This window comes from Falco punctatus (genome assembly GCF_963210335.1).
Source record: "Falco punctatus genome assembly, chromosome: 12".
NCBI lineage: Eukaryota > Metazoa > Chordata > Aves > Falconiformes > Falconidae > Falco > Falco punctatus.
Genome location: NC_137592.1, coordinates 3,093,207 through 3,105,545, shown reverse-complemented (window position 1 = coordinate 3,105,545; position 12,339 = coordinate 3,093,207). Strand labels below are relative to the sequence as shown.

The following is a 12,339-nucleotide window of genomic DNA, read 5'->3' as shown; positions in this document are numbered from 1 at the left end:
GGAGACTACTGAGCTTTAAAGTTGGAGGCTTTGAGAGAATGAGGCCTGGTTATCAGTATTGGGATTGAAGGTGAATTTATCTTTAAAATAATGTCCTGCTGAAGGACCTAATCACAGTCCTTTTGGTAACAGCACATGGTGTGAGAAGTGATCTGTCAGGCCTGTTCTTGGCTATTCAATGTACATTGCAATCCAAAACTGACAGTTCAAACATAATCTGAAAGCTAGAAATCAATGACTGAAGGTTAGGGAACATTGTTAAATACAAACACTGAAGGATTCTTCAGTGGTCTCGATTTTAAACGTTTACGCTTCTAACATGTGGGTCATTCTAGTAGGTAGCCTATTAATATTTGGTGTTTATTAAATATAATCATTCAGTGACATCACGTGGTTAGAAAGATTTAAATTACTGTGTACAGAGCTAAAGTCTTGTTTTCACTGGAAGGTATTGAGAGCAGATTTTCACTTTGGGAAGTTAGAAAATTTTTTTTCTAAGTCAAAGTCATCCTAGTCATTGCAAGCACGTGCTGATTGAGAGTCTCAAAGGCAACTCACCTCCTGTGTTTGAAGAATAATGAGCCACTATGACAATCTTTACAAGAAAGCGACAAAATCAAAGAAATAAAACTTCCTACTAGTTCTGATGAGTTACTGAGGGTACATGTTCAATTACATTAAAAATGATTGGTAGAGTTTAGTAGTGTTAGTGCTGATATTTAAGTAACAGAACTTTATTGATCTTCAAAAGGAAGTGGTTAAACTGAAAACTATTAAGGGAATTTAGAGTTTTGGGTTTCTGTTGGACCTGTCACCATAATCTTTGGAAAAATTTAAAGTTATTAAAAGAAATCTGCTCTGCACCACATTGTCCTGGGGCTGATGTTCTGATTGTAATTTTTGACTCTGTACTAGCAGAGTATTGTATAACTGAACTGTGAGTTTTTTTCAAGTGGTAAAGATACCATTCCAGAGCACATCTGTGGCCCAAGTTTTCTCAGCAAAATTTGCAGTTTCGTAAATAGTTTCCTGCAATTAATGCCAAAGAAAAAAGAAATCTCCAAACACTTGAATGCTTTCTGTTTTAAGATATAAGAATGAATCATTTTGACCCAAAACTGTTTAACTTTTATAATAAAAAAACAAAACAAAACTGGAATGTCTGTTAAATATAAAGAATGTGTGTTAGCCATTGAGTTGGTTTTGATAGATGAAGATACACACTACATAACAAAAGGGGGGGGGGGGGAAAGTCAGGGGGGAGGATATGTGGAGTGATTGGTGGAAATAAAGTTACTAAGTTACTTTATTTTCAACAGTAGTTGAAAGATTAAAAGTAACTTTAATATGTATCAACATTAACTTTGACACAAGACTAATACCACCAAATTTCTGGTTATCTTTGTTAATGCATTATTTGGTAGAGTTGATTTCCGTTGGATTTCTAAGGATTAAGATGGAGAAGATGAAACATAAGAATCACTTGCTGTAGCACTGTTGCCAAATGTCCACTACAGTGTTCTAAAAGTGTTCAGATTCCATTAGTACCTTTTAGTGCATCATTTGAAATGATTTCAGGAGCAAAGTCCGGGTACAAGTATAATGACACCTTAGAGTTCCTGATCTTGCCCAAATGTTATAACTTCTGACTTTAAAATTTTATTTTCATATCATCAAATAAAACATAGTGCTTATGTGATGTGTCTTTGGTGTATGCAAGTCCCCATATTGAAATATTGTTCTGTAAAACATGAAGATGGCAGTGGTGACAGAGGTGGGGAACTAAGAATTTGTCCCCTAAGAAATCTTGGGCTTTCACTGCCCTCACCTTCTTTTCTTTTTCCTCCTCCACACAGATATCTTTGGCACTGATTGTTTCTGTTGTTGTTCAGGAATTTGTTTCTGTGTTCATTTCCTATTTGTAGTATTGGGATAGAAACAATTTATCTTAAAAGTGTGTAACGATTTATGTTTACAAACCATTGCAAAAATTCAGTGCTATGCAAACGTTAAAAGTTTTTGTTCTTAGGAGATCTGTCTAAATTTTCTAGTACAGCTTTTGAAATGAGAAAGTGTAACACCTGAACTTTTCTGACATTGCTGTTTCGAATTCTTGTGGTTGCACGCTAATTTTTGTGTTGATACTAAAATAAGAGCTGTTAAAATATCCAGGAAACTAGTGCCCACTGTTTTGAGTGCTCTAAAGGGAGAGTCATCTAAAATGTATGGCCGTAGAAATGCTGCTGAAGATGATGAAAAAGCCTGGAGATAATCCGATAGTCATTAAGATTAAAGATGAAGATTAAGAGCCCAAATCAGCCTTTTGGAGATATGAATGTAGAAATAGGAGACTTCAGCTGATCTCTGTATGCCATCAGGTCAGCAGGATTTATCCTGGATTTTCGCTTCTGAATTTTAAGAAATGTGAATGAATTCAGTTTGGAAAGGAGTTCAGTTCTGCCCATCTGCAAAGCACAATAATTTTTAGCCCATTTAGTTTCTTTTGCAACTGTAGGTTGGCTGAATTGATAAATCCAAGGTGACATTTTAGTCGTGCAGTTTGGTTAATATATCCTAAAATATACTTCAGTTGTTAATAATATTTTTAGGAACGTGGTGATGAGCATTTAGGAATGAGGCAATTTCCTGTGTAAGAATCCATGTCCTAATTTTCCTGGATTTACATTCATATATATGAGAAAAAAGATGCTATGCTTGCTGCTTTCCTTTCAAAAAATGATTGTGTTGGAAGTGTGTTTTATATATGATCTGACTTCTTTCGCAGTAGTGTTTTTTTATGTTATTTCTATTCATGCTTACAAGCCAGGAAAATCTGATAGCAATAAACTGAAGAAAAGACATAAATACATGTTTTAAAAATTCTAATGTGCTAAACCCAAAGCAAGCTGTAAAAGGCAAATAAAAGTTTGTTTAGATAACTTAAATGAAAAAGTTGTATTGTCTACAGTGACACTTATACAAAGAATATGTGAAACTACGTATCGAAGTGATAAATTGCATTAAAATAAGTCACGATACTGCTGTGTTCAGTGGAGTAGAGGAAAGAGTTCATCTTGAGGTATTGGTTCTTCACACTTATGCGTTACAGCTGAATCGAGTATCTGTGTAGAAACGTATGAATCATTTATATTGAAGATCTTATAGACTACTTATATGTAGTTTCTTTTGACAAAATATATATTTGTTCTCTAAGATGCATATTCTTTTTCTGTGTCCTCTACACAGCCTTCAGTTTATGTGCATCAGTAGCATGTGGCTTTTGGGTTGCAGGTCCTCGGTGTCCTGCCAGGGCAGTTCATGCTGACCTGTAACCTGCTCCATTCATCGTCCTTCTAAGGAACTCTGCAGGTGTACACTCTGTGATGGATGTGCTTTTCGACAGGCACTTCCCATTCTCCAGGGGCAGGTGTACCGGTACACCACCTGGCAATACGGTACGCCCACGTAGTTGAGGGAGGGCCTGTGGTGAGCCTTTGCATGCTGCTTAGAACCCAGGGGAGTCACCTGTGGAAAAAGTACAAATACAAGACCTTCCCTGAAGGTGTGACTTTTAGTAACTGAAGCATCATCTGTACCATGTGTAGAGTAACTACCTCTCTTTTAGACAACACTTGTATGAAAAATGATGAACTAGCTTTTTTTTGGCAATGGCATTTCTTTTCCCTTGGTATTTGGTTGTACCCACTACAAGATTCAGGTCGTTTTTGTGTTATAGCAAGTTACTCCTCTTTATGCCTTTGATTCCCAGGTATAATCCTTGGTCTGTACGAGTTGTTATTGAACTGCTGTCACACCACTTTTGGACTTTACCAGGATCGTTCTCAATTGCTATAGTGGTCTTTGAAGGGTTTTTTTTGAGGGTTGTTTTTATGTTTTGGGGGGCTCCCTCCCCCCCCAAGTTTTGGAAAGAGCAGTTCTGGTGAGTGTATTTTGTATTTGATTGTCTACATCATTAATGACAGTGTTGAATAAAACTAGACCCAGCAGACACACACCCTTGCAGGAAATTCGACAGTGAAAATTTGGTAGTTTCTTGTGTGAGTGCAGTATTCCAGCCAGCTGCATGTTTATCTGACAATAATATCATTAATACAGTAGTATCATTAAATATCAAAAGTTGCATTGTGCAACTGGTTCAAGTATCTTTGTAAAAGTTAAGGAACTTCACATGGGCTGTCCCTTGTGAATTCTCTAAGCTTTTTACAGGGTGTTGTGGGGGAGTTGCACTGAATCTGCATTGTTTTTCTTGAAAAATCACTATGAATGGTTGTCACACTGTTTTGTGTGTGGTTAATAACTTGGTATGTTATGAGGTATTGAAAAAGGGCAACTCATCTCCATTTCCTCAGATCCTTTCTATTTTGTAAAGGAAAAAGGGATTGATTTCTTTTCTGAAGCCAAGATAAACCAGAGAAAAATCTGGTAGAATGTGAAAGTACATGACAAACTCCAATTAATAATCTCTTTGTTGACAGATTTCAGTCATTGGTAAATAAATTTAAAATAATATAGTGTGTGTTAGCACGATGTATTTCATATTTCTCATTCTTCTAAAAGTTAGAACTTATATTCTATTTTTGTGCTTCATGGTAGCAAAACAACATTGTGTAGTTTTTCAGTATGCAGACATTTGTTAATGTAGCCAGACTGAGTTCTGTTATTCGTAATTGTCTGCATCAGTGAGAATGATTCCTTATGTCTGCAGTATGTGCTGGAATATTTACATTACAGCTGCGTTGTGCCTTCTGTATTCCGTCAGGGTTGGGGCTGGTTGTGGAGAAGTGCAGAACCACAAAAACTTTCTACTTCCATTCATTCTCCGGTAATTGTGATGGGTGCTTCCAGTTACATACTGCGTTAATAGCCAAAAAGGGTGCTGGTCTGACTAGCTGTATCAGGGACAGATGTTTCCAGGTATTTATTTCTGCCTTTGGCAGTTACTTCCACAACTCCTTATTTACTTCTGGAGGAAAAAAAAGGCATGGTAGCCAAGACAAGAAGTTGTTACACTAACATATTAACTGTACAGTTTGTTTTATATAGAGAACTTTAAAGATTAATGTTCAGAGTGTTTAATTTTTTTTTTCCCCCCAGTAATCCAAAGTCTGCTAATCAGAGGATAAACAAAAAAGTGAACAACGATGCATCATTAAGGATTCAAAATTTGTCTATTTTGGTGAAACAAATTAAAACTTACTATCAGGTCAGTAATTCTTTCTTGTATTGTTTAGCCTAGAATTGTTTCTAAGTATTCTTTTATAATTATGCCTTTAAGTGTAACAAAAATGAGATTAATATTTTGAGATACTTGTATGGATGGTTGTTTATGAATCTGGTCAAATTTTTTATCACACTATTTATAGCTATAATAGTAATCTAGAAACACTTGTATGTGAGCAATGATCTGTTTATGTAATAGATATTCTACATGTTCAGTTGCTCGTATAGTATATTAAGTGGTATTGGTTGGTATTTTCTGAATTGAAGCAACTTTTGTGCCTATGAGAAATTATTACATGTGCATTTAGTCTTATCAATGGAGTCTTTGTAAAAAGAATGTGATTGATTTTACTGGTTTTAGAATTAATTTGATTTTCAGTAGGAAAAAAATCAGTGAGGTGAAAATAATCAAATGGGAATTCATAGTAAATACCGTGATGACTTAATTTAGAGCTATAAAATAGCCATTGAATTTTTGTGTGTTTTGTGTGATAGGTAGGAGCTGGTTACTATGCCTTCTAGAAGCAGAACCTGGATAGAGTGGTGTACACATGGACATGCTGTAGTAGGACACTGCACATCTCACCAGTGTCCCTTATAGTGTGTCTTCTAGTGCCCTTCCACACTTCCTGCTCCTTTCTGCCAGGAGAGTCAAGATCTGGGAGAAAATCTTTGATCTGCCTCCCACAGAGCATCACAGCAAAGCCTGTACTGGTGCATGCTTTTCCTCGTGTATACACGTAGTGTATGGTTTCAAAAACTCCAAAGTACAGTGAAAATCCTCAACTGTCACTTACTGCAGTGGTCAACCACTGTACATCTTCCTAGCTAGCACTTCACATGTATGCATGCTTCACATCATTCTTTTCTTGGCAGCTCTTACATGTGGGTATAAGTGCTGCCTGCTGAGACCCATATGCTTTTCCATCTCCTGATGGTAGTCATTTTTGATCAGGCATTAGTGTTTCACAACTGGTGCAACAGAAGGCACAAACACTGACAGGATTGATCCTTATTTGAATACAAAGCGTTCCCTGTGCTTTTTTGACTTTACAGTACCTGTCAGTCCTAGTGCAGCAGTATCAGGCAGAATTGCTTGCATTTATGTAGCTTAACCTTTAAACTATTCAGGATTGTGAATGTCACTCCAAGCCTTTGTGTGAGAAATTATTTATTACAGTTTTTTAAAACAAAAAAGTATTCTTACTCAATCAATGGTAAAACTAGTCACCATCCTTCAGTGGTTCAAGTTTGTCCTGGGTAAGTGTAAGCTACATAGAACGTCTATGCTTCTCCCCCATTTCCTTCTCCAGTCTCTCTGTCTTCTAGTCTTGTGAGATGCCAACTTCTGCAGACAATACAAGTAGGGGGAACTTGCAAATATTGCAGGTCTGGCATTTTAGGGGTAAAGGCCAAACTGGAATGCGTGTTCAAATTTAAAATTGCTTTTTGCATGTGTTGGTGTTGACTCGGGCAAGCTCACATGCATACGGGGAGGTTTACACATTGTGGTAATTTATTGGTTTGGAGAGAAGTTTTAAGAGATGGACTGTAGTCTTTGTTTCCTGTCAGACTTACTGCAGCCTGGCAGCTGGTACTTTTCCCCAGCCTGTGCAAGGGTTAGCAAGGTAGCACAGTAAACTTGTTTTCAAGAAGGGATCAGTTAAGTTCCTGTCACCTGTGAAATTACCCAAGGCAGAAAGGCTAGGGCTTGACGGATGCCTTGGAATCCATCTGAGAAGTCTCTCATAGCCTGGGTTACTCCTTCACAGAGGCATGAGCCCTCACACCTGGGTGCTTCAGAAAGCTGTCCATACAGGCATTGTGCTTGGTATATGATCTCAGTGGGATGCCCGAGATCTGAGAGTAGTGAAATGTGGAAAGTATCCACTGTATTGAGATTGGCTAATATCTGGAATATTAGAGTAGGAATAAGATCTTAATGGATATGGGGATTTTTAATTTTTATCATTGTTACCCTAACTCATTAACATAATTTAATTTTTTTATTGTGAGCTTGTCCATGCTAGTTTATTCCATGTGTTTTTATAACAGCTGTGGAAAGCATTTTCTAAGTATAGCAAAAAAATTGCATCAGTGTTGTATATGTACTTATCAAAAAAACTACAGCGATAGCATATAACATTCAAAATCAAAGTGTTTGTGAGATTACACATTTTTTTTGGTTCCTGCATCATTTTTGTTCTTCTCTGCAATTACAATTGTGTCGTCTTTTTCCAGGGAAGCTGCTTCACTTCCTTATAGCATCACTAGACTCTTACCAGATCCCAAACCAGTCTTCTGAGCTTATCCATTTCCTGGCAGCATAAGAGTGTGTAATTGTTCTCGGCAGTTGATTTAGGAGAACTGATCCACCTTATAAGTTTTGTTAGGCTTGGAGGTTTGAAGCCCTGAGCTTCCATGATTCCCATGGGTGCTTTGTCAGCCTAATTTGACAGATGTGTGAGTCTTTAATAAAAAAAATGCCAATGAACTGTAAAAAGTTTGTACAAGCAAGGCAGAATTTTGTAAATAGGGTGGGGTTTTTTTGCAGGTTAAACAATAGTTAATAGAACTCTGAATTTTGGGACACAGGTTCCAATTTCAGGTTTTTAATAGAAGCAGTCATTTTCAAAGTAAACACAGATTGAGAGCAGTTGCACCAAGCTTATTGATGGAGTTCGCACTGTGTGACAGAAAAGGTGGTAGACATCTGTGAAGCAAGGTAGAGGTGTGAAAAGAGGCGATAATGTCACTAGTCCATAGAAGACACATTTCTTGGTTACCCATGCTTGTGCTCTGCTTCACAGTAAGAAAAGCTTTATAATAGCAGCATGGAATTATTTGAGCTATTACAAAAAAACAAACAACAAAAAAACCCCCACCCCCACCCCCTTCTTAAAATACGTGATTTTGGTTTGTAGTAGCTATAAACACTCATTGAATTTCTTACATTTTATGTTTTCTATAGATTTAAAACTTCCTGTGGTGCACTTAATATCTTTTCTTTTAATTTGAAAAGTTTCTTTATCAAGATCTCAGAAGTACAAGTCACAGCTAGTTAGTGTGGGCTATTTTATTATATTATAGCAAAAAAAGCTATTTTCTCCCTCCTTATAATATGTCTTGGGCATGTGCAATGACAGTATGTATTTTTCAGTCTAACATTAATCAATTCAGATAAAATTATGTACGATGTTAACTGGTGACACCTTTCAAATATAGCTATAGCTAATAATTGCTATAGGTGTTTTTCAGGAAATCCTGTCATTTTTTTTTAAATTTGACATGGAGCAAGTTCACTTTTCTTATGTTAGGCTTTTGGCTTGACACCTAGTATGTGCCTTTTGGATGTAAACCGTGATGGTTCTGGAATACGTTGCTTTTGTGTATGAACATTTTATGTATTCATGAATCTGTCATTGTGGGAAAACAAAAAGCATGACTCCAGAGCTGCTGATAGGATGGCATCTGCTGTGAATAAACATCTGGTAACAGGAGGAAGACTATTCTGCTTCAGAAGAATTATGCTCTGTCTAGACTGGGGATTTGACCTGATTACAGCCATTACTGGCTGACTATCCACTGATACAATCTATAGAATAGATAGGCAAAGCTGCTGCTTGAGTGTGTGGGACTTACCAAACTAAAACTCCGCCTGATAATGCAGACAGGGTTTTGTACCTTTATATTCAGGATTGGCCCAGCGTATCTGCAGCAGAAAAATTTGCAATGTGTAATTTTCATATGCGTGTTTTGGCAAGGCCACCAAGACTATGGACATGAAATGGAGAAAATCAATCTTTTATAGTATAAATGCAACTTAGATTTTGTTGGCACTATCAATAAGCTAGCCAGAGAAACATGAATACTAATAATTTACTGGAGTTTTGCTACGTTCTGAGGCACAGGATCTAGTTGGCTTAAGATCTGTAAGCCAGCTCATTGTTATGAGAGGATTTTACTATGCTGAGATGCTCTTGCAAACCAGTAAACCAAGGCTTTTGTAGAAGTAATTCTTACTTGTAAGTTTTTTTTTAATTTTAACTAGACTCCAAATAATTAATTATCGAACATGTATGTATTAAAACCTGAAAAATTTTAAACTACTTAGATAATACTAATTTCTCTTTAGTGGTGGGTAGTATTTGATGTTTGCTTTTGTTTAATACATGATTTAAATAATATTTTAATTAACTTTTATAGGAGAATTTGCAGCAGTTGATCATGATGTCTTTGCCAAATGTATTAATAATTGGCAAAAATCCTTTTTCTGGTAAGTTTATTTTTAACTGAGATGAAAATTTATATCAGTGTAATAATTTGTATTATTTCACTGGAAATAAAATGCATATAGGATTGAGCCTTTCAACAGAAGATTGTGTAAATACTTTTAGCAAATAAGTGGTTTAATAATGAGTAGTAACATTTTCTTTGTTCACACCAAAGGTCCACGCCTTACAAAAATGTGTTCTGTCCAAACCTCAGCACTGGCTGTCATTAGGATTTATACTGAAACAAAGTGCGTTTCCCAGCAACCAGTGAGCTATTGATATGACAAAGTATAAGTTTCATATATTCACAACTACTGTACTTTAACCATCCTTGATGTAAGCCACCCCTGAGAAAATTGGCAGTTCAGTGCATCTCACTTGGTCCAACTCCTGATCCTTGTTTTTCTTCCCCCAAAACTCTCCTGCTTCTCTTACATCGTTACCTGAAAAATATTGCAATTACCTTCTTGCTTTCTCCCCTGAACTGACGCTGTCTTCTCCATGCTCCCACCTTCTCTGCTTCCAGCTCTGAGAGTTGCAATTTTCAGACCAAGAAAATTAGCCTGTATGGACCCAGCTGACTATCCACAGCCACTTGGGAATCTCTGCACCATGCTCTCAATTCCAGAAGCACGGAGCAGACACACCTGGCCTGCATGGAGCCACTATGGATTGGGCAGAATTTATTTACTTGGGTCTAATGTGTCCCAGGTGTTCTACTTCTGATGTTCTAGCACCTCAGCAGAGAGGTTAGGAACTACTCTAACAGGCTGTGTAGCTTCCCCTGGCTTTTTTTATTTATTTAAGATGTCTTATATGCCATGCTTCCGTGTATGTGAGACAAGACTTTTCTCATGAGCAAGAAGAACCATCTGTGTTACCTCACTTTTCAATTCCAGGGTTCATAACGTTGATACTTTCCATATCCCATCTGCATATATCCCATTTATGTAGGTATCTTGATTTAATTTTTTTTATTATTATTTTTACTTTCTGCTTCTGAATATTGCTGCTTTTGCTTCTGAGGTCACAGCCTTTTTAAGTTTTTATATGTGTAGATACTGTAATCTGTCATATGCACCAAGAAGTGTGAATGTGGTCTCTTCCAAAAGAATAGAATGCATTGTACTTTTACATTTTGATTCCAGACTTTCTTAAGGTTTTTGAAAGACTCCACGGATTTGCCTAGAAACCAGATTTAGTGAAAAAACACATTAAACCACCCATGTCATAGTATTGTTTTTGTAGTGGCATTTTATTTTATTCTCTTCAAGATACTGAGGCAAAATATGTCTAACAATATTGTGTAGTATGCTGATATTGTATTAAAAATGCACTACAAAACCCCACAAAGATAGTTTAGTATTTATTTTTGTACATTACCCCTATGCTTTAGTCATTAATAAGAAGGCTTCTTCCTGTTTTGGGACCTCAGCTAAGTCTGTGCAGCTTTTGTGGTTTGGCAACTGGAACCTCTGCTGGTGTACACATTGCTCTCCTGTGGGGACCTTACTGGATTTGTGAGAAAATAAAGACTTTACTGTAGCATAGCCCACATATTAAAAAACAAAAATTAAAAAAATTGTTTTCTATGGACAATATTCTTGAAGGTGTTTTGGATTCCTGCCAGAGTTCATCATGGACTTTGATCTGAATCAGAAGATAGATCTGTTCCATTGGGGTCCATCCAGAACCGTTCCCCTCTGAAAATTAGGACTGTTCTTGCTGTGTCAACTTGAAAAGGACCTCGTCCCTACAGGGATTTTTAAGCTTTTTCCTTTGGTGGGCAAGTGTAGCAAAATCAAACCTCAGTGACCTTTTAAGAGACTTGCTGTGTAAATCTGATTGCATCAAGGCAAGCCCCCATAGCAAAAGTGGATTCTCTGTTAATGCTTCAGATGTGGTCCACTAAAGCTTAGACTGTAGCTGTGATTTTTTTTTGTGGGAATGTCTCCCAGGTTTACTTCTTTGCTCTTAAGGAATGCTTAGTACAGAAATACCAGAGGATGACAAATTGGAGAAGGCAAGGGCAGATAAGATTTCAGGAAGAGACACGTGTTTGATTATATTGGAGGCCGTTGGCTAATCAAGGAAAATGCAGATAGAATACTGGATTTGAGCTTTGGTAAAAAAAGAGGTCATCAGAGACTTCATCAAGAAACATTTCAGTTGAGCTAATTGGCAGGAGGCCAGTTTGAGGAGAAAACTGGAGAAGAGCTACAGGCTGTGACTGTAAATGTTAAGTTAAATTACAGAGGAAAGGAGAAAGGAGAAAATGCTGAGGCAAGTCTTCTTTAGTGGAGGAAGAAGAAAGATTAAAACAAGTGCATATTGCTGAGGGAGCAAGCCGGGGGAGGATGGAAGGCTAAAGAGGGTATGAAAGTATGAGTGAGTGCAGGGAAGAGCGAAGGATAGGATAGAGCAGGGACAAAGTTCAAGCAGCAAGTTGGAGGGTGTAGAAGAGAATGATCAATTTCTGTGTTTACAGTGGAGAAGAAGGAAGAAAAACATACAAGATGGTTGGTAGCAGTGGGAAGCTGGGGTGGTTCGGTATTTTGCTGTGTTCCTTCAGGGAATGTGGGGGAGAGACATGGAAACGATATTCAGATGGGCTTTTAAAAGCCAGTCAAGAGATGTTTAAGCAGTGTGCAAATGAGCATCCAAAGAGTTCAGGAATTGCTTAAAAAAAAAAAAAAAAAGTGTGATGAATTTATTGGGGTAAATGAACATAGGATGTGAGATGTTGGGTTGCATTCCTTCAGCTACAGTATTGCTAACCTTTGTTGATTGAGACAGGCAGCCAGGTGGAGTTCCCTTTCTTTAG

General features: G+C 37.2%; 1 protein-coding gene across 12 annotated transcripts in view; it reads left to right on the top strand.

The window, feature by feature from the left end:
* The window catches only part of CCDC88A (coiled-coil domain containing 88A), an 80,142-nt gene that overhangs the window by 14,819 nt on the left and 52,984 nt on the right, over positions 1–12,339 (top strand). For all 12 annotated transcript variants that reach the window (XM_080408038.1, XM_080408040.1, XM_080408035.1 and 9 more), the window contains 2 exons: positions 5,116–5,224; positions 9,448–9,517. In XM_080408038.1, coding sequence (XP_080264164.1) covers positions 5,116–5,224; positions 9,448–9,517 — 179 coding nt within the window. The remainder of the gene's footprint in view (positions 1–5,115; positions 5,225–9,447; positions 9,518–12,339) is intronic.